This window comes from Cyprinus carpio, chromosome B11 (genome assembly GCF_018340385.1).
Source record: "Cyprinus carpio isolate SPL01 chromosome B11, ASM1834038v1, whole genome shotgun sequence".
NCBI classification, from domain to species: Eukaryota; Metazoa; Chordata; class Actinopteri; order Cypriniformes; family Cyprinidae; genus Cyprinus; species Cyprinus carpio.
This window is the reverse complement of record NC_056607.1, coordinates 626,104-647,011: the sequence shown is the minus strand read 5'-3', so window position 1 is coordinate 647,011 and position 20,908 is coordinate 626,104. Positions and strand designations below refer to the sequence as shown.

General features: G+C 38.3%; 3 protein-coding genes across 7 annotated transcripts in view; 1 reads left to right on the top strand and 2 right to left on the bottom strand.

The window, feature by feature from the left end:
- Window positions 1-111: 111 nt before the first annotated feature.
- Window positions 112-3,171, bottom strand: LOC109051987 (protein FAM217B-like). 2 transcript variants are annotated; one of them, XM_042733491.1, is made up of 4 exons: window positions 2,799-3,171; window positions 2,577-2,643; window positions 1,941-2,008; window positions 112-1,691 (listed from the first exon to the last, which is right to left on the bottom strand). In XM_042733491.1, the coding sequence occupies exons 1-4, from the start codon at window positions 2,894-2,896 to the stop codon at window positions 458-460; spliced, it is 1,467 nt and encodes a 488-aa protein (XP_042589425.1). In that variant the 5' UTR covers window positions 2,897-3,171; the 3' UTR covers window positions 112-457. The 2 variants fall into 2 exon arrangements, with proteins under 2 accessions (XP_042589425.1, XP_042589426.1); XM_042733492.1 differs by having other exon boundaries at window positions 2,577-2,639; window positions 2,799-2,935.
- A 316-nt stretch (window positions 3,172-3,487) lies between these two features.
- On the top strand, window positions 3,488-5,800 carry LOC109051979 (protein phosphatase 1 regulatory subunit 3D-like). Of its 2 annotated transcripts, none has more exons than XM_019069449.2 (2): window positions 3,488-3,700; window positions 4,135-5,800. In XM_019069449.2, exon 2 carries the CDS (start codon window positions 4,149-4,151, stop codon window positions 5,034-5,036), a length of 888 nt encoding a protein of 295 aa, XP_018924994.1. In that variant the 5' UTR covers window positions 3,488-3,700; window positions 4,135-4,148; the 3' UTR covers window positions 5,037-5,800. The 2 variants fall into 2 exon arrangements, with proteins under 2 accessions (XP_018924994.1, XP_042589427.1); XM_042733493.1 differs by having other exon boundaries at window positions 4,114-5,800.
- Window positions 5,801-8,094: 2,294 nt separating this feature from the next.
- Window positions 8,095-20,908, bottom strand: part of LOC109062748 (phosphatase and actin regulator 3-like) — a 60,678-nt gene continuing 47,864 nt past the window's right edge. For all 3 annotated transcript variants that reach the window (XM_042733488.1, XM_042733489.1, XM_042733490.1), the window contains exons 9-13: window positions 14,796-14,851; window positions 11,068-11,129; window positions 10,456-10,596; window positions 9,409-9,485; window positions 8,095-8,925 (exon numbers count right to left, since the gene is read on the bottom strand). In XM_042733488.1, coding sequence (XP_042589422.1) covers window positions 8,910-8,925; window positions 9,409-9,485; window positions 10,456-10,596; window positions 11,068-11,129; window positions 14,796-14,851 — 352 coding nt within the window. In that variant the 3' untranslated portion in view covers window positions 8,095-8,909. The remainder of the gene's footprint in view (window positions 8,926-9,408; window positions 9,486-10,455; window positions 10,597-11,067; window positions 11,130-14,795; window positions 14,852-20,908) is intronic.

The window sequence follows — 20,908 nt, the reverse complement described above, 5'->3', positions numbered from 1 at the left end:
AACATAAGTCTTAAAATAATGCAGGAATAAACAGGCAAAAATGATTTTGAACTGAACTTGAAATTTTTGAAATGGAAAAGTTTTTTTTTAAAATTGTGATAATTGTATGTGGACACTTAAACCACACTGAACAGAATGTCACCACATTAGATCAAAAATAAAGAAATAAAGAAATAAAATACACCAAGTGGCATTTACAGTATTTTAAAGTAAAACATTAAAATCAATAGTGTGTTACGTTTTAAGTTTAATAAAGTACAGTGAAACATTCTGTTTACAAAATGTTAACATGTTAACATCAAGTTTATAATTAATGTGATGACCTGACTTCATACATTCACTAAAATAATGTTGGGATCAGTTGTTCTCAGAAAATATGCCACTTGGTTTAAAATTTCCTTATCTAATGCAATGAAATTCATACATTTGAACTGATTTCCAGGCCACTGTTTAGAAGTTACTTTGTGACAAATTCAACATGCTTTTGTCTCCTGTTCACTCGACTAGTCGATGAGTCTTTTGAGCTATGTAACCCATCTGAACTTACAGCACAAGATAATCGTGAGTCTTTTCGTGTGTTATCAAAGGTCTTTCTTTGTTCACTGCGTCCTCGTGCCCTCGTACCCACACAGGAATGACTTCTCTGCCCTGGCTTTCTCTTTTTTACATCCCCAATACTGGCATTGCTGGATGTTGTGGCTGTAGAAGAAGCTTGGTCAACACTGTATGTGGAACCAACCGGATTGCGAATGTTACCAATAGCCTGCATGCGCCTCAAGTGGCTGCTCTCGCTCAAAGGGTCGCTGAGTCTGTGCTCTCGAGATCGGTGTCTGGAATCCGGCTGATGAGCTCTGCTCTCACTGCTGCTCCTTTTAGGCAAACCTGAGGCCTGACCCTTCTTCTCCAGGAGTGGACTCAGCCGTGTGTGGTGGTGGTAGGCATAAGAGCGGCATGGGCCATTCAAGATGGGATATTGATTCTGGCAGTGTGGGCAGGTACAGCTTGAGAGCTGAAGGGTGGGAGCACTGGCCAAAGAGGACAGTAATGTCAAAGGGAACGCTCGCTGGCACTGAAGAATGCATTTAGGAGAGCTGAGGCTGAGATGAGAAGACGAATGAGGCAAGTGGCGACCTTTAGGTAATGGGGCGTTGGATTTGCTGCTGTCTTCTTGGGCGGTTTGGATATGATGCCATTCCAATTGCAATAGCCGGTCCAAGTATCTCTCAAGCTGCCCAACGGGCTTGGGTCGAGGAATGCCCTTGCCTTCGGTGTTCAAGTACACAGCTAACTGCTGGAGACTCCAAGAATTGAAAGGAGGCGGTAAGAAATCTGGATAGCTGTTGTGCGCTCGACAAGAAGGTCTCGAGGCATGAAAGTCAGATGGATCTATGACCTCTGCACGTAGGTTGAGATCAGGAGGAGAAATTTGAGTGGGAAGCGCAGAGTTTCTCTCCGAGTCCGAGAGGTCACTGGCACTGTCCTCTTCTCCATCTTTACTTTGTAGTCTACAGCCCTCTGCTTCGCTTCTGCACTCTGACAAGTCTTCTCTCTGAACTTGTACAGAATGAGGGGTTACAGGTCTTACACCCCTGCCACCACTCTCTTTTGCACCATGGCTGTTTTGTCTTTGCCATCTCTCTTTCTGTCCATTTTTGGAAGTGGCATGAGATTTGATCTTAGTGTTGTGTTGCCTTGAGGAACCAAAGGAAAGGGTTTTAAATGTCTTTGAAATGTTTTACAATTTTGCCAAAAATAATTATGTACTTGGTGTGGCTTTATTTATATATTTATTTTAGCTGCTTGTCCTATTATAATAATCAGGTTATAGTAAAATCTAATATGAATAACTTAAACAACTGTAAAACAAACAAACAAACAAACAAGAACAAGTGTTAGCCTTTATCTCAATCAATCATCTTTGTGCTAATTTATTTTCTAACCTGCCAGTGGGGTTCGCCATGATCAACATTTTGTCCAGTCTTGTCCTTCTTAACCTTTGCTGAGAGTCCTGCAGACATGATCAGACATCATATTTGACCCACAAAAGCAGTCTTAACTCACTGGGGTATATTTGTAGCAATAGCCAAAAATACATTGTATGGGTCAAAATTATTGATTTTTCTTTTATGCCAAAAATCATTAGGATATTAAGTAAAGATCACGTTCCATGAACATATTTTGTAAATGCCCTACTGTAAATATAGTAAAACTTAATTTTTTATTAGTAATATATGCATTGCTAAGAACTTCATTTGGACAACTTTAAAGATGATTTTCTCAATATTTAGATTTTTTTGCACCCTCAGATTCCAGATTTTCAAATAGTTGTATCTCAGCCAAATATTGTCTTCCTAACAAATCATATATCACTGGAGAGCTTATTTATTTAGCTTTTAGATGATGCATGAATCTCAATTTCATAAAATTGACCCTTATGACTGGTTTTGCGCTCCAGGGTCACATATGCTCAATTTATACTAATGTTTACTATTCAAAATCTATTTCATTTAATTATTCTATTATTTTTTCTTTTTTAAATTTAATTCACACATAAACCATTGCTGTTGAGTACTCACAGGTTCAGATGACCGACTGATGCCATTATTCGGTGGTGGATGCAAAGGTGCTTTTGTGCTTTTCTTGCTTTCAGTGAAAAAGTCAGGTTAGTCAAGATCAGTTCAGAAATAAAGGCAGCTAAATTTGGTACAATTTTTAAAGAAGCTTATCTACTTATAAATGGATGACCTGGCAGGTAAATAAAACATGACCTTCATTTAATTAAGGTTATTTATCGTTACCTTGGTGAATGTCCCAAAGCTTTAGTTTTTGTTCTATCAGACGAACGAAGCTTATTCCGACTGTTACGCACAGTACCCTCCTGTAAGACCGTTCCCATCACTGGCTTTTCTCAAAGCAGCCTGGATCTTCTAGAACGGATGGATTCTCTCATATTATATGCACGGAGTCCTTTGATCTGAAGGCATTTCCATTTTTCTCGATCATATGAGGTTTCCTCCCACGATCAATCGACTGTCTCGCGCACTGCTCCCTTTAATCCTCGGTGCATCTGTACCTCTGTCATAAATAATTCAGCGACGACCGGATCAGCCTGTCTGTAATGAGATGCATCGGTCTGTTCAATTTCGTCTCGTGCGCTGCACTAATCGATATGGAGTTAATTGTCTGAAGCTTGTAAATGAGGATATTTAAGCAGGCTGTGTGGATGCTGAAGGGCGCATTGTTGTGTGGGAAATGTAGTGTCATAGGCTTACAGTGAAGCCTACATGATACTGTAAATATGCCTTGAGACCCCATGTGCACTGTAAGCGAGCGACGCGCGTTGTTTAAGACAATTTCGTTGCGTTGTAGCTTGTCGTGGCGTTTCTTCGCATTGCGATTGACTGAGATCTCACTGAAATATTAGCGCTGCGCATTGTTTACAGACAGGACGTGAGAATCTCATGTACGGTGGTCTAATAATAATCATCGGTGAGATAGTTCAGACTACACCTCCCGTGGGATAAGTAGTTAAATGTCACAGGCGCTCGCTCTCCTTGTATTTTGTTACATCCACACTGGGTGAAGAGAAGAGGTCTTCTCCACTTTGAAATGAACATTTTCCTATATTAGTTTTAACTGCACATGACGAGGGCGTTCTTCGTAGTTCGCAAACTTATATTTCCTCACACCTTACAGTAAGGTAAGAATCTGTTGCCAGATGTAGAGATGTAAAATTGAACAGTATTGCTCGATTTTCATGTTAAGATAGTGACAATAAAATGCTTTCTATGTATTTAGCTATCAAAAAATGTTACAGGATTTGTTTCCTTTAGCCATTTCTGTGTTTTAAGAAGTAGAATATACTGAAGAAAATAATGAAGAAATTAATAGTGAACACAAACATTTTAAAATGTCTGAATGTATTTTCGTTAACATAGCAAATCATTTCACAAATAAACAGTTCCAAATTTAGTGACACAGTTGTCGACAGTGGTTCATAATTTGTAAAATGTCTTTGGCAAAAGAGCAAAAGGATGCTACTTGGCAAATACACTCCTCACATATTTTCAAGAGTGACTTGAGTGAAATTACATTCCTTTTTGTGTTGGCAAGGTTTTCTCCTTTTGCTAATAGAAAGCGCAGAGAGAATGGAATCCCATCCGCATGGATCAGGACCTGCCTTGCAGTTCGCAAGTGGTTTTAGTGAAGTATCTAGACCCGTCAAGACCTTTCATCTTCGAGACATCTACAGCCCCAAACCAACCCCACAAAGGACCCCTGTGGCAATACGGCCACCCAGCCCAAAACCATGTCCTCCCCAGGAGCCCGTTGTCCGGCGTAGGCAGTCCTGTGAGCCCGAGCCAAAACCCATCATGAGGAGACGGGCTAAATCCCTCTCGTCCTCCACAGAAGAGCACACCTGCAGGAATGTGCAGGTCCGCTTCGTAGATTCGTTAGGATTGGAACTGGAAGATGTGAAGTTCTTCAAGGCCAGCGAGGACCCAACGGTGCCGATCCATGTCATCACTAGACTGCTGGCAAGCTCTGAGCTGGCCTCCAGGAAAAAGCTGGAGCTCTCTCTACCCTACTTCCAACCATCCTTCCCTGACAATATGCGTGCCGAGGCTGGTTTCCTCAAGCGCTTGTGCCAGCAGCGAGTTTGCCTGGAGCAGGTGTTTTGCTCTGAGCTGGGAATCATCGGAACCGTGCAAGTGCTGAACTTGGCCTATGAGAAAGAGGTTACGGTACGATACTCGTTTACCGACTGGAAGAGCAGCGCGGAGAGTAAAGCGAGCTGGATCTCCACCGTCCACAGTGATGGGCCAGATCCGAAGTCAGACATGTTTCGTTTTCACCTGCCTGTACCGCCGTTCATCCTGCAACCAGGTGCCATGCTACAGTTTGCCATCTGCTACCGGGTCAGAGGATTTGAGTTCTGGGACAACAATGGTGGACGTAATTATAAACTGACCTGCCAGACATACAAATTGACGGTCCCCAGAGAGTGTGAAGATAGCCTTGTGCATTTCATTTGACTCTCCACTAGCCATGGTCAGTGCTGTGAAAAAGTGTTTGCCCCATCCTGATTTTGTCTGTTCTTGTGTATATTTCATAATAAACCTAGTAAATACAGCTTTTAATGATTTATTTCTAATGAAGATATCTAACACATATGACTCATGTGAAAAATAAATTGCCCCCTTACATTAACTGCATCCAAATGCTTCAGATTACTGGAGATCCGTCTTTCATTGGCCCATCACACAGTGTAGCCCCATTGGAGGGTTTTCAGGCATGAACTGCCTGTTTAAGGTCCAGCCACAGCATCTGAATGGGGTTCAAGTCAGGACTAGGCCACTCCAAAACGTTCATTTAGCTTTTCTGAGCCCTACGTTTTCACAGCGCTGTATGTATAAAGAGCCTTTATAATCATGTGTTTATCACAAGCATAGAGCACAAGTACTTTAATATGTCACACCAATGGAATTTATCATAAAAAAATGGCTCTAATTTCAGGACTGGTTACCACCCACGAACAATTAGAATGCAATACTTGATCAGTGCAGTATTATTATTGCTGTAGCAGACTTTCATCTTTAAGTGTCTGTGCAAAAATAGTACCGACTTCATGCACATTCTTTCAATTCCTTTAGAACTCAAAGCTGTGAGGATATTGTGTGTTATAGTGCTATTTTAATCATTCACATTGTCATGCCTACAGCTAGGCGGTGAAGTCTTAATGTCTCTTTCAGAGTAGGTCTTGTGCTTAAAATTCTTTCTCTAAATGTGTGATGGATTTTCTTGCATATTTCTATGCTGGAAAACTTTTAAAATAATTCACTGAGGTTTTGTGCATTTTTACAGTTGTGCCTTGTTAACATCTTATCCAGGAGTGCCATGTGGAATTAGACTATTTTAAAAATCTTTAGTTCTCTAATGCACAAGCAGACGTTGCATTTTGCTTTTAATAGTCCTAATCATGTATTTTCAATTAAAATGTGTATTCTTAATAAATAAAGCAAAACAAGGTTATGCTCTTGATTTTTGTGTATTCACAGGAGTGAATGTGAGTAAATATGAGTTATACTTTTCTTATTCCCTTGCATTAGCACTCTTCTTGACTCGGGTTGACCTCCTGCTAATGGCATCTGAGGAAGGCAGTCAATGTGCTTCTGACTCAGTCCAGCTGTGAGGGCACATGATCGAAATTTGAGGTCAGGTCTAAAAATATCAAAAACGAGACTACTATAAGCACGACTTCACCTTTGACACACAGCCTCACAGTTGCATTGCGTTTCTGAAATTATTCAGCCTGGCTGCCTTTACTATTGCTATAACTTCACAAAAGTATGCGGAGCATCACTAGAGTTACAGTCCTCTTTTTTAATGACATGTTTGTGAAATGTTTAATTTGTTAGGACTACTTTCTTTCTTTCTTCCTTTGTATAACAATAGATAATTGTGAACTGTTATTGATAGTAACAGAAAGCGTCTGTGATTTTAAATAATACTGTGATCAAACACTAGATGGTGCTGTGGATCTTGAGGTGGAAATGTGTAACTTCAATTCTTCCACTTTGACTGGGGGGAAAAAGGACGATCAAAACAAACTGATCTGAAAAACTCACTGTATCGATGTTGCCCAATGTGCAATAGTACATTCATAGTCACTGCATACTATAGGCAGGTTCTTTTAAAATATCTGTATCTATATGACAAAGTGTGGCCATATTTGCCAGCTAATGTGTGTGGGATAAACTTATCTTGGTTAAGGACTTCTTACAAGATGAGGAAGAAAATCCCTCAATTTAGTGTTCTTCTCTGCCTTGTGTCATGTTGTTTCATACAGAAACGAATCAAGACATTATTACACATGACACATGTTCTGATATTTACTGTACCTCAAGATAAAAAAGGCAGGACCTGGAGTTTGTATACAAAGAAATATAATGACTAGACCAGTGTTTCACTGGCCTCACAGAGAAATATTAACAGGGTGCTTTAGTGGCTCAGGCATCCATTTCTTCCGATGTAAGGAGACTGACCCAGTTAAGGAGCTAATCTCTTATGCATGAGCTTTAAATGCCTTCATTAATATTAATCATTAGGGCTGTCATGTAAATAACTAGACCGTAAGTTCAATAGCCATATAAAAGAGGAGATCAGATCTTGTTATATTTATGGGAGTTTTTGGTTTTGTGGTTTTGTCATTAACTTAACGACGTGGTCAGGTTGTGGCAAGCCCTCAATCATTACATCTCCAAGCTCTTTGTGTTTTCACAAATGTCAGTCACTCCTCGAACCATTCCTGCTGTGAATAATGTAATCATCATGCTGGATGTACACTGTTCTGCTGCCAGGCCTGTGGAGCTGATGCAAATACAACTCTATTGAGAATAGATCAAATAATGCGTGAAAACACATCTGATGCTCTTACATAAGCAGTGTTGATCTGACACAAAGGTAGCTTTGTCATTTATGCACTGTCTATTATACAAATGTTATAAAACCAGTGCAGAATCTGTGCATGACAAGACAGACGTGTGGTTGAGTTTTACTGCAGAGGCCTGACTTAAACCTGTTTAGTACATGAAATGTGCATGTATTTCAAGATGTCTTGATATGAACTATACAGAGTGATTCATTTTGGGAGTGGTAAGTCTTAAGGTCTTGAAATTGCCACTGTGTTAAATTACACATTTCACATTGCAAAGGAAAATTGCACTAAACAGTGTATGCGTGTCTAAGTGTGCTGTTGGCACTAATCTGCCTTGAATGCCATGCTGGAAATGTTACAATGCACTTCATGTATTTTAATGCAGTCATGTTCTCCTTGTGAGATGTCTGGAACATCATACTTAAAAGCTCAATTAGATGGAGAAAACCCTCAGCTATTTAAAAGTGAATTATTTTCAATTTGTCATTAAAGGTGTTTTGGAAAATCATGCATAACATGTTCCTATTATCTGGTATTATCAGTGAACAAGGTGTCTTGAGAAACACGTGTCTCTGTTCCAGCCCCAAACAAATAGAAGAGAAAAAAATGTTCAAAGGAACTGACTTTCTCATCTTTTTTTTTTTTTTTTTTTTAAGAGAGAGAGAGATTTTATAACATGAGCCAATCAGAAACACTCTGATTTTATACAGTGAGACCTCCTGAGCGCTTCTGTAAGACTACTGTATCTAAAAGACATGAAAGAAACTGAATCTGGCGTCCACAAAACAAGAGATGAGGATGTTCAGGTAAGCTGGTCCATGAGAATTGAAGGAGATATGTAGTATGTAAACCCAAATATGAGCACGTTTTAGCTAAATCAGAAATTCAGAAAAGAAGACAGACACTGTCGTTTGTTAAAAATCCAAAGCTTGTACTGTACAGACAATAAATAGTCATTGCAAAGGTAAGACATGATTTCCGTTCCTCATACTAACATCTATACAGTTGATATGAAACTCAAGTTTTAGTAGGAGCCCAGAAATGCTTGGGGTGTCACTAGAGCACCAACACTGGTGCGGGAAAAAGGTTAGAAAAATTCACATGCTTGACCCCCATTCCCCCCCCCCCCCCCCCATTGGCATCAAAAGGTGACCATTTAAAACAGTCCATTACAAAAAACAAAACAAAACAAAAAAAAACTCAAATGTCTTTTTTTTTTTCAAACAGTCTTCCACCGTCCCACCAGAGTCCCCTGAAAAAGAACAAAGGTTCAGTAATCTACAGACTTGCAGCTGGACTGAGTGGAGTTTGGAGGGTTTTGGCTTCTTCAGGCTGAAGCTCCAGAGACATAGCCTCCAAGGTTCACTAGCGCCCAAATATCAGGCCCTCCATGGAGCAACCATGGACAGCCTCCTGAGGTCTTTGACTTCACAGAGACACCGTTAGCATATTCTTCACAGAAGAAACCTTGCTATGGTCGATGGAACCTGCAATGCAAAGGGAGAAGACACCTGTAAGACACCCCAAAAACTGACTATCATCCATCAAATGTGTATTAATAGAAGAGCGGTGTGTGTGTGTTCCAGACAGAGCTCTGCTCAGCAGGATGATAAAGCACAAGCCGAACAGGACTGGGACCTTGTTCAGCTATTTGTGTCCATGGAAATGAGGTCTAACATAAAACAAACGTAAGCTAAATGTGAGCATGCATTTGTTATACATGTGTGCTTATTCTGCAAATTCCACACTTTCAGGACAGTGCGGATACGGCTATATTTAGAGCAGCCTCCCGTATTGATCTACTGTACGTGTCCTGCACCTTTAGCTGTTATGCAAGCGGCTGTGTGAGAAGTGATCTATCGTAGATGTGATGACTTTTTTGTGGTGAACGGTTATGCAAACGTGGAACAATATATAGAAATAGGCCATGTATATATATACACAATGAAGAAATGGAAATGCACACTAACCTTGTCAGGTGTTTGCTTGACGCATGAACCTCCATTTCGCTGCTCTTGAACTCATTCAGCTCTTTGCGTATCGCTGCCTGCGAGGTGAAAACAATAACAATGAGCTCCTGATAAACAGTCACTGGACAACAGGCATGCTCTTGCAGCCGGTTTCTACCTGATGTTTTATAAATGATCTGTTCTGGTTTTGTTGACTTGTTGACACAAACTGGTCATGATAAGACACACACAGAATGTAACGAACATCATCCATTTTTACACATCTTCTGGACCTTGTGTGTTTATTTATAATAGAAAAGGATTTTGTCTTTTTGTTTTTGCTCCTTAAGGCAGCATTTATCTGATCATAAACACAGTCAAGTCTGTAATGTTGTGAAATATTATTACACTTTAAAATAATGTGCAAATATGTTCAAATGTAATTTATAAGCTGAAATTTCTGCATCATTACTTCTGAAATCATTCTAATATGCTGATGCTGCTCAAGAAACATTTCTGATTATTATCAATGTTGAAAACAGTTGTGATGATAATATTTTCATGGAAACCATAACCCTTTTTTTCAGGATTCTTTGACAAATAGAAAATTCAGCATTTATTTGAAATAGAAATCATTATAAATGTCTTTAATGTCACTTTCAATCAGTTTAATGCATCCTTGCTAAATGAAAGTATTTATTCCTTTAAAAAAAAAATAATAATAATAATTTTAATAATGCTGCTTGGACCTATTTAACACAACTTGTATAAATTATTTCCGTAAAATTAAATAAATAAATAAATAAATAAATAAATAAATAAATAAAAATATTAATAATTTTTTAAATAAGCACAGAAAATGTGAACTCCGCAGAACATCTGAGGCTAATTATACAACTATTTTTTTATTTATTTTTATTTTATTAATGCATTTTATATAACAGGTTCACATCATGATATTTTAGATAGAATTTTATATTTTTTTTATATATCAAATGCATCTTTATTATCTCAACGTATCAGTGTGTGTTGGCCTGCAGGGGGCGCGTGTGAGTTTCTAATGCACACCTTGTCTGAAGCAGATAGTCTAGTCCAGGGCTTGTCTGCTCTCCTGTCGTAATCCTGAGCTTTGGCCACTTCCACATAGTCACTGAAACGGATCAGAATCTTTCTGTCCCGCAGCTCGTCAACAGTGGGCCGCTGATTCAGCTGGAAAGACAAGAAAAGGAGAGGTTTAGCTGAACAGCTGCATCAAGGAAAAAACAGATTGTTCCTTCTTAAATTCTGTAAAGGATGAGATGAGTTTCAATAGATGTAATGCTCATAAAAAACACAGACTGGAGTCTAAAAAATGCTGGGTTCTTTTTTTTGGGTCAAATATGGACAAACCCAGCTGTTGTTAGAACACACTTTTGAGTTGCTGCTTCAATATTACATGAATCAATTCTTTGCCATTAACAGTCGAGATTGCTCTCTTAGTATTATTATTGGTTGTTGTTCTTATATGATGACAGGGAGATTATAAGCTTTTGACTGACTGTGAATGACTGGTATTACAGCAGTAACAGTTTCTGTCCTCAGATAACAGTGAATAGTGCAGGGTAAGCAGACAAATGACAACAAATATGTGTATGCATATGTGACTCGATCAGTGAGATATTTTTGTCAGGACCCACATACCTTTCTGTTTAGCCTTTGCTTGATTTCCCTTCTCTCCTCTTGCTCTGTCTGGTCATTCCTCTCTGCAAATTCACCCAAAAAAAAATTCACAGATGAGAAAAGGCACACACAATCCACAGAGGTACAGATTAACTCTGAAGTTTTAATCCAGCACACAACACGAAGATCATGCTCACACTCCACAGCACTTACACTCATGCACTACTGCAAGTCAGTTTTCCTCCTGATTCAAATGTCAATTTTTTCAATATGTATACTGCATTTTTAATGAAAATAAACCAACATTCTTAATCTCTCATGGCTTGTTTCAATGTCTAGCTCGTGTTAAAATCAGATCTCTTGAACATCTGTGTCCGCAGCTGTCCAGAAGACCCTTGTGTCCCTGCGCATTACACCAGAGCGCCAGATTGCTGCATTTCTTTAATAGGCTTTATACTTTCACAGCACAGGATAACATTGTTCTCTTACATTTCCCTCTGTCAAATACGTGGATTATCTGAATCTGTGCCGCGAAGGACTTAGCGTGGGAAAATATGGGGACAAATCTAGTATGATGAAACTAGTCTGTCACTTCAGGACTCTCTCCTCATTGCTTTTCCTTGCTTTGACTAACATCTTGTCTCAAATACCAGTTCTTGGAGAATGAGTGAGTGTCTGGAGCATTTGCACGCAGAGAGATCAGCCAAAGTCAGCAGACAGCTGCTCAGAGTCAGAAGACACAGGTGCCGCGGCCCAAGATAGAGGCCTCGCCTAAACCAACAAACCCCATCACGAGTGTGCTGCATGGGGACACTTGCTAGAAATACATCAAAATTCCATTTACACTAATGAAGAAAAGCCTAAACACACAAATGTTTTTTTTCCTTGTAAAGTTCACTAAAGATTTAAATCATGTGAAAATCATCCCCAAAGAATTACAATATTACAGAGCAATTCAATGAAAGATTGAAATTACTCTCAGTTTGACTCAGACTGCGATCATGTGCAGACCTGTGTAATCTCTGCCACGCCACCATCGCCCTGTCAATCTCTAATCACTGATATTATTGTGTCGAGCTCCAGACGGATTGCATCTATAATCTCTCTATTCCAAATGAGCTGAAATTACATTCACGCCTTAGACGTTGGAACAGGGGGGGCGGGGAGGGCGGCCGCCCCCCCTCTCTTCCCCACCCCACCCCACCCCTCTAGGGGTCAGCCAGCTGTTTTTTTTCGTTGTTTTTGTTTTCCGTATATATATATATATATATATACGGAATATATATATATATATATATATATATATATATATATATATATATATATATATATACAGAATCTGAATTAAAATGTGTTTGATTTAAGCCTACATTTCAAAATTTTGTGTCATAAAATTATATCGCGCATACAGCTCAACTAACGCGATCGTTATAAAGGTGTTTCAACAACAATACACTTCCACTTGCATGTATTTGACAATCGGAATATCAGATATTTCATGCCATAGCTAACACATTTGTGAATATTCTGAATAAAAAAGGAAAAATTACATAAAAGCAGATCATCATTCATTCGTTCATTTCAAGGGTACTATTTAATTACCATTTGTGCATTTCATTCATTGCGCCTTGACACCAGTTCAAAACTGAGTCCCAAAAGTCCGCGTAAGAAGCATAACACGTACGGACTCCATGTAGGCATATGATTCGCTCTTTTGTTGTTCTGTTTTCTTTCAGGATCAAAAATACAACAAATGAAAGCGTTTATCTGTATTTCCGACTGATGAGAACTATGCATATACATTCATAAATCAGTCGATTTTGTATTTTATTATGAGATATTTTATTCTAATGTGATCAGTGATTCAAGCACTGATTGACCAAAGAGCGCGCATTTCGACATTTGCAGTAAAAACTTGAAATATAAATTCTCAGAAAATGCATTTAATACCAATATATTGAAACGTCTGTTTATATACTCTATTAATAAAGGAGTCCAGACATTGGAAAAATATCAGTCCACATGCGTTTTATATTTAATATGAGGGAAATAGACATGCATGCATGCGTGACACAAAAAATCTTTAACTTTTAGGTAGCAAAATATTTTTTAGTAATTCTGTCAATTACACTAAGGTTATTACATTGTCTGCTATATATTTGCTTCTTATTTATTAAATATGGGCAAGTGATTGATAAAACATTGATCAAAATTAAGATACAATTTATACAAAACGAATATCTTTTAAAAAGAGTTTTCTATAAAACAAAACTTAATGAAGTCGTCAAAATCATGTTTTACCAAAAACAGCGCCGTTGCTAGGAGGGCGCCAGCGCCTCTGCCTTTCAGCGCCTATATGCCTCGCGAGTGGATGATACCCCTGAAGACGCCTAGCAATGGTATACCTTTAGTGGTAGTATATCTTTAGTTAAGTTATACCTGAAGAGTCTTCGTAGCGCGCTAAGAGACAATGTTATCGGGGAAACGCAGCCCAGGTATGATGCGTTTCATGCGTAATGGAGATTCCAAAGCGCTCTTCTTTGGTCAGAACCTTGGAGAGCGATCGCGGATAGGTCTGTCCTATGCACCGAAACTTTTAACAATGCAACAAAATATTTTAAAGAGCATCAAGCTATTAAAATCTATATTATGTATACGCACAGATAATATAACAGTAATAAATAGCCTGTTATATACTAGAACAGGCTATTTATTAGGTTAAGCAGTGATTGGATAAAGTTTTTTTTTTTTTTTTTTTTTTTTAATTTAACATTTTTAATTTAAGGCCCATCCACGATTGGTCTGGCCCATCCAAAACCGGAATCCTGGCGCCGTGCCTGGGCCACACTGAGCTGTGCATAACGGCCACAGACGTGAAGTGAACGAGACAGAGGCTGTCCTGTACTGTCTGAAATGGTTAACTCTGTGGCGATGCATGTGCAAAACAGATTTAACTAATCATAAAGTCAATCAGGATACATAACACAGCTTACTATAGGCCTACACTAACACCCCCCCCCCCAAACCCCCAAAGAATCCCGCCCCCCCCTCTCACAATATAGTTCCCACGTCCCTGATTCACGCCTACCTGTGTGTGTGTGTGTGTGTGTGTGTGTGTGGATTGTTTTTGTCCTGAACTCAATTATTTATCTTTTTTTTTCTTTTTTTAATATATATATATAGAGAGACCTGTTACATAGACCTGTTACATAAGAAATACTGAATATAACTTTTACCATAGAAATACACTTAAAAATATTTAGTGTTGAAAGAGTTTTCACTCAGTTAATTCACAAACTACAAAGAAACACCAAGTCACATTAAATAAAATGTGATATTTTTAAGTTGAAAAACTGAAATAGTATTTTCTTGTAAAAGATACTCCAATGATCTTTGTTTTCATTACTTCAAAATAATAAATAAATAAATGAATAAATAAATAGATAAATAAATAAATGTAAGGCTATTGGGTGCTCACACTGTTTGTGAATATAATTGCAGCCTGATATAGCCTACTCATCAAAACTTCATAACTCAAACTGTTCATTAGACTACATGGAATATTTGTACTTCAATTTCACAAAGGGTGAAAAAAAAGATGAATATAGTTGTATAGTAGTATGAATTTAAATCAAGATGGTAATGCTATTTGTCAACAGGCAGGTAATAAACATGATTTCCAGAGGAAGAAAAGTCTACCTCCAGCCTCCCAGACGCTTCATCTCTGATCTGACAGGTGCGATACTCACGTTTGAGGATGTTCCTGCTCTCCAGCTCCTCCACTGCTGGTCTCTGACTCAGTCTCCTGCGGAAAAACACCAAAATCACGTTCTGGACCATTTTAATGCTGTCTCCAAAGTGTCTGTGACGGTCTCTGCTCAGCAGCGGGGATCCCGCGATCCGCGCATGTTACGGGGAAACCCTGCGTCCCATCTCGCGTCTAAACATCGCCGAGGATCAGCACGACTAAAGCACTTCCACATCACCAGGTTTATGATTATCTGTGCTTGAGATTCCCTGATTTCACGGAATGAAGCGAACGGCACTTGTTCATGGGAGCACTGTTATTACGCAAAAGCCTCATCGACGAAGAAATAAGTGTCAGTTTGTATCAAAAAGCAATAGAAAAGATGAAGTGGAGACAGAGATGAGCATCTGGTCCTGAGTTCTCTGAAGTCTCAGAGTGCTGTGTGTGATACTGGAGATCCTTTACGCATCATTTATAAAGGGGGCGGCGCGTGCGGCAGAGATTTCCACGCACACTCAGTGCGCGCGCCGGAGGAATATGCTGCAGTCAGGGAAAATACAACCTCCATCCACACCGCTGGTGGATCGTGCTTTAATATCGAAACAATATTAAAGATGATCGCATATTCCACTAAATTAGAACAACTCATCTGCTAAAGGACACTGTTCGAAGGGAAAAGCTTTGGCGTTGACGCACCGCTTAAATTCACTCTGAGTTTCTAAGGGACGCTGTGGAGAGATGCGTTGGGCGGGGCTTTCATATGCATATGAAGAAATATATGCATGCAAAATTATGTAATCGTTCAACTTATTTAAACAATAATATGCTTTCATGATAAAGTCACATAAACCTAAACGATTTTCTAAACGTTTGAAATCCAACTATAAATGGCTAAATATCATAGTGTGTGTTTTATGTAAGGTCCAGCAGCAAATGCACCACAATTCCCTACACTTCTTTTTTTCCTTTTCTTTCCTTGGCAGAAAAGATGATTTTGACGTTTACACAAAGAATAAATTCACTTAAAAATCTGCAGATGCTATATAGCCTGAATATAGAATTGTATCCCAACTGCATCAGTGACGAAACACACATGCACATCTGTATGGAAAGGATGTGCTCACACACTTTGAAAATCAAGCAATGAGTCATGGGATGGCATGACAAAAAAAAAAAAAAAAAAAAAAGATTTGACACAGTTGTTCAATGAGACAAGACTGATTTGTTTTGTCTAACTGTGCTTTAAGATAATGTATAGACCTCATATTAAAAAGTATGGTCTGCTCATTTATTGTAGACCACCTTGCAAACCCCCAGGACACTGGGGCCCTAGGTGACACTTATGTCACCTATATGATGTGTAGCTTCATATCACTTGCTCACTGACAGATTCACACGACAGCTGAAGTCTTTAGTATGATGAAACGTTGTGTTCACCCACTTTAATTGTTGTGGCACAACAGAACATGACGCCGTGAATCATACAAACAGCAGGCTTAAGGTTGTACACCAACTGCTGTTAAAAAACACAGTTCCAAACAAGAGATGGATATTTTTCAATCTCGCCTGATTGGCCCAGGTCCTGGAAATATTAGCTGTGGGGAGATTAAGCCGAGGCATCCGGAGCGGAAGCTCAGCTGTGACACCGCATTCACTGAAGCCTTTAAATGCACTCAACATGGGAAAAACGGAAACAATACTAAAATGAATTCCACTTTTCGGTTCCATTAGTTAACTGCATTAATTTACATGAACTATAATGAAAAATACAATAAGATTCCATTTGTTAACTATATTTAATGAATTAAATAACATGAACTAACAATGATTAATACATTTGTTACAGTATTTATTGATCTTTATTAACGTTAGTTAATAAAAACTGTTCATTTTTAGTACGTTAACTCAGGTCCATTAAATGACATTAATATATACAACTTTCGATTTAACTGATGTATTAATAATATTAATATTAACTTAATTAATAAATGCTTTGGAAGTATTTTTTATTGTTAGTTTATGTTAACTAATGCCGTTATCTAATGCTAACAAATGGAACCTTGTTGTAAAGCTTTACTGAACATTTATTAACCTAAAGTTAATATACATCAAATTATCAAAATTAAAAATAATGTGTGTTAATATTATTTAATTGACCCAAGCTAACCATGAAATGAACTAACAATGAACAGATCTATGTTTATTAACTAATACTAACAAATCTTAATAAATAGTGTTAAGTAATGGAATTTACAGCAAAGTGTTACCGGTTTTCCAAAATATTTCAGAGGTTGGTTTGCTACTGTTATATATATATATATATATATATATATATATATATATATATATATATATATATATATATATATATATATATATATATAATGAATACAGACTATAAAAAGGCTATGAATTTTTTCCAACATGTAAAACCTGAAATACATCTAAATCCCACTCAAATCCAGCATTTACTTCTGAAAATGTGCTATACAGAGAGTGCTTATGGAGAAATGGCTATTCAGAGGAATGTTTTATCAGCACAATACAACATCTCAAAGGTGTTTAGTTCTTTCTAGTTCAGAACACCCTGCTACCCTGAGGTCTTGCTCCTTCCTCCACTTATGAAACATGAGGATGTGCTATATATTAAGTGAGCCACCGCTGTGTCAGAGCGATAAGCCGGTTACAGGAGCAGGCCCTGATGGGACTGTCAGTGAGTGGTTCTGAGTCAGTCTAGATTTCACGGCCTGCCATTGTCCAGCGAGCTGTGCCTTAATGCCCGACCCTCGTTCCGGTCGACCCAGTAGAGCGGCTGGAGATATGAAGGAAGCTTTAGACAGTCACTGACTGCATGGGTGGCTATTATGGCTTTGACTGACAGCCAAGTGTTTCTAGAAAACCCTGAGGGACAAGGATGCCAAGCATCATTACAAAAGTTACATTCATGCTTAGGAATAGTTTGAGCGTTTATGTAACTTCCAGGGTGCTTCTTTGGGTGTCATTTGGATTCCCGAGTGCGTAGTAAAAATTAGATGTATGGGAGAGATGAAGGAACTGAAATCTTGATTCTTTGTTTCTCTTACACATGTAATATTACACAGTGCCATTTGCAGTACGTAATGACAAAGTTATCTATCCTATCACAAAAAAAGAAGACATTGAGCCCATGCCTTGATTTCACTTGCATTAAACATTTGAGTCTACATAGCAACACTAGCTGCTTGAAATGATCCACTCACATTAATATCAAGATATATGACAAATAGAAAGGTAGCCAAATATTGAGCCATATTCAAAATGCCGTACATACTGTACTATTTAGTAAATATATAAATAAAGGCTTAGACATGAAAGCAATTTTATTCATGGCTCGCTTTTAAGAATTCATCAGATCTCTCGGCTGACCCCAGGTCTGCTCTTTAGAACAGAGCAACATGTGAGACAAAGAGCTGGTGGCCTTGGTCTGTCCCTGCATAACCCACTACAGGAACAACGTGAGGTCTGATCTTCAAACGCCTCCACATCTATAGTCACTCTAAAGTGTGATACGGTCTGAACTGGCGCCCGCTGTGCTTCTCCTCTGATGTACTTCAGAAACACATGACAGCTGTGAGGCAACAAATGCGACTGATTCATTACAAGAAAATTAATTTACTGGCCCGCTTTTAAGAAAAGATGCTTGGGTTACCTCAGTAGTATAAATACTATACTATAAATACTATGAGAAATCATCTTTTCTTCATTCTTCAAGTTGGGTAAATTAGAGTCAAACAAGATGCATTATTTTTGACCCATTCAGCTCTTTCCTTGAATAGATTGTATCCTCATGAGGCCAGAACTGGGAATGAACACAAATCGATTTGCTGTTGGGTTGAAACAATGTCTGCCCCTGGAGGAACTGTCTATTTGTGGCCCACATAGCAACTCAGCCCTTTCCAGTGATTGATTTTCCAATACTGGGATTTTTATTGGAACCAGTTTGGTGGATTGGTGCTATTTTAGAAGTATATAGTACTATACTACATCTGTTCAGCTTTCAAAACATCACCCATTTCTTGTATGCTGCTTTGTAAATTGTCAAAATATACCTTTTTTTTTACACTTCTGTTTATTCATACTCTTTGGAATAACATGCACAGCTCAGCCGTTCACAGCAAGAACAGGAATATATATTGGGAAATGAATTAAAATCATTTTCATTTCCTTCTTGAAAGAATAAAACAGGACAAAAGATTTAGAAACCATGTGCCTTTGCATTGAAGATCTGGAATACGTAACTCTGATGCAATGGAATGTGGGCAGCGTTTAATTGGTTGTGTATGGTATTGTGCCTCTGATGACTTAATTAGCAAGTGTATTCAAATGTAAATATAGCACTTTCACTGTGGGATGGCAGCTCTGTATGGTGGCAGCATCTAATTCCAGGATCTGGGCTTTTTTTGGAGTTGTAAAGGCGATGTCACATCCGGCGCTAGCGTCATGCACGTCCCGTATGATATCTAGTAGTTATGAAGTCACCATGGATCCATTGGGCTGTTGCCTGGTTGCAAAGCTGTGCTTAATTTAGCAGAGAGAATGCAGGCCAGGAACATACAGTCAATAATATTGTTGTAGTGCTGCATCGGTAACATGCTTGACCTCTCAACACGCTCCTTAACATGTGTCATTATCATATGTAATCAAGGAGGCGTGTTCTGAACAACTCATGTCTGATTATCAGTCACAAGAGCCATACTGCTGTGAGCTAAAGAAAGACCTTTCTAGGTAAAAAAAAAAAAAAAAAACTAAACCTTGAGAAACATAATATAATAATCTGAAACGGAATATGAAAGTGACGTGACATACAGCCAAGTATGGTGACCCATACTCAGAACTCGTCCTCTGCATTTAACCCATCCAAAGTGCACACACACAGCAGTGAACACACACCCGGAGCAGTGGGCAGCCATTTATGCTGCGGTGCACGGGGAGCAGTTGGGGGTTTGGTGCCTTGCTCAAGGGCACCTCAGTCGTGGTATTGCCGGCCTGAGACTCAAACCCACAACTTTAGGATTAGGAGTTAAATTCTCTAACCACTAGGCCACAACTTCCCATGACTTGTGATGGCTGTAAGGGCACATGTACAGATATTTTACTGCTGTTTCTGCATTAGTGAATCAAGCCAGTGACTAAACTGTTAGCAGCTTGAAAACCATCCATTATTTATATCATGATTATTTTATATACAAAAAGCAATCAAAGATCATTCTCTTCCCAAGTAAAAAAGTAATATGTTTAAAATGCATTTATTTCATACTAAATATAGTTCAAATCTATTAACAAATCTACTGATATGTCACTCGAGACTTGTGATAATTGATAAAATGATAATTAAACTTTATTTGGAGTACTGATTGTGCACAATACACATTCTTAATAATAAGTCTAAATGTGTTTAATATCACTATTGATGAGGATTGTATGATCTTTGAATAACATCGGTCTTTAAATGTGAGATATTTAAAGTGTGCCTGAAGTATACTAGCAATAGTTCCACTTTAGTACAATCAAATACACTTGAGTATATCTTTAGTTGGACTTCCGCACAATTAAAGTGCATTAAGCACAAAATTAGTTGTGCCAGTTCAGCAGACTTTTAGTTTACCAGTTTAGTATAACAAAAGCACTACTGCAGGGTATTTTTATTAAGTACAAAAATATGTAACTGTATTTGTAGTATATTTAGCATAAAATAAATGTTTTTCAAATATATTTTGTACTTTTATTTTTACAATCGCTGGAGCAGTGTGAGCCTATCAGTGCCAAAACTCCTGTTATAACCAATGACACAGAATTTTGACAGATATACTATAAATTGATGGCATTCCTTACAGTGGTAGAAAATGACTTCTGTCATGGTAAAGATGCTGATGATGAGACTTATGGACTTCCACCTGACACTAATAAAACAGGTGAGATCTGTAGAAACAAGCTGCTCCGCTCACGTTTTGTTCATGTAATGTCAAAATTATGTTCAGTCACTTGTCATCAGAAACACTAATGAGGCAGAGGCACAAACGTGCAGTTTACTGCAAAACTGTCATTAAGCGATATGTACACTGGGAATTGTATCAT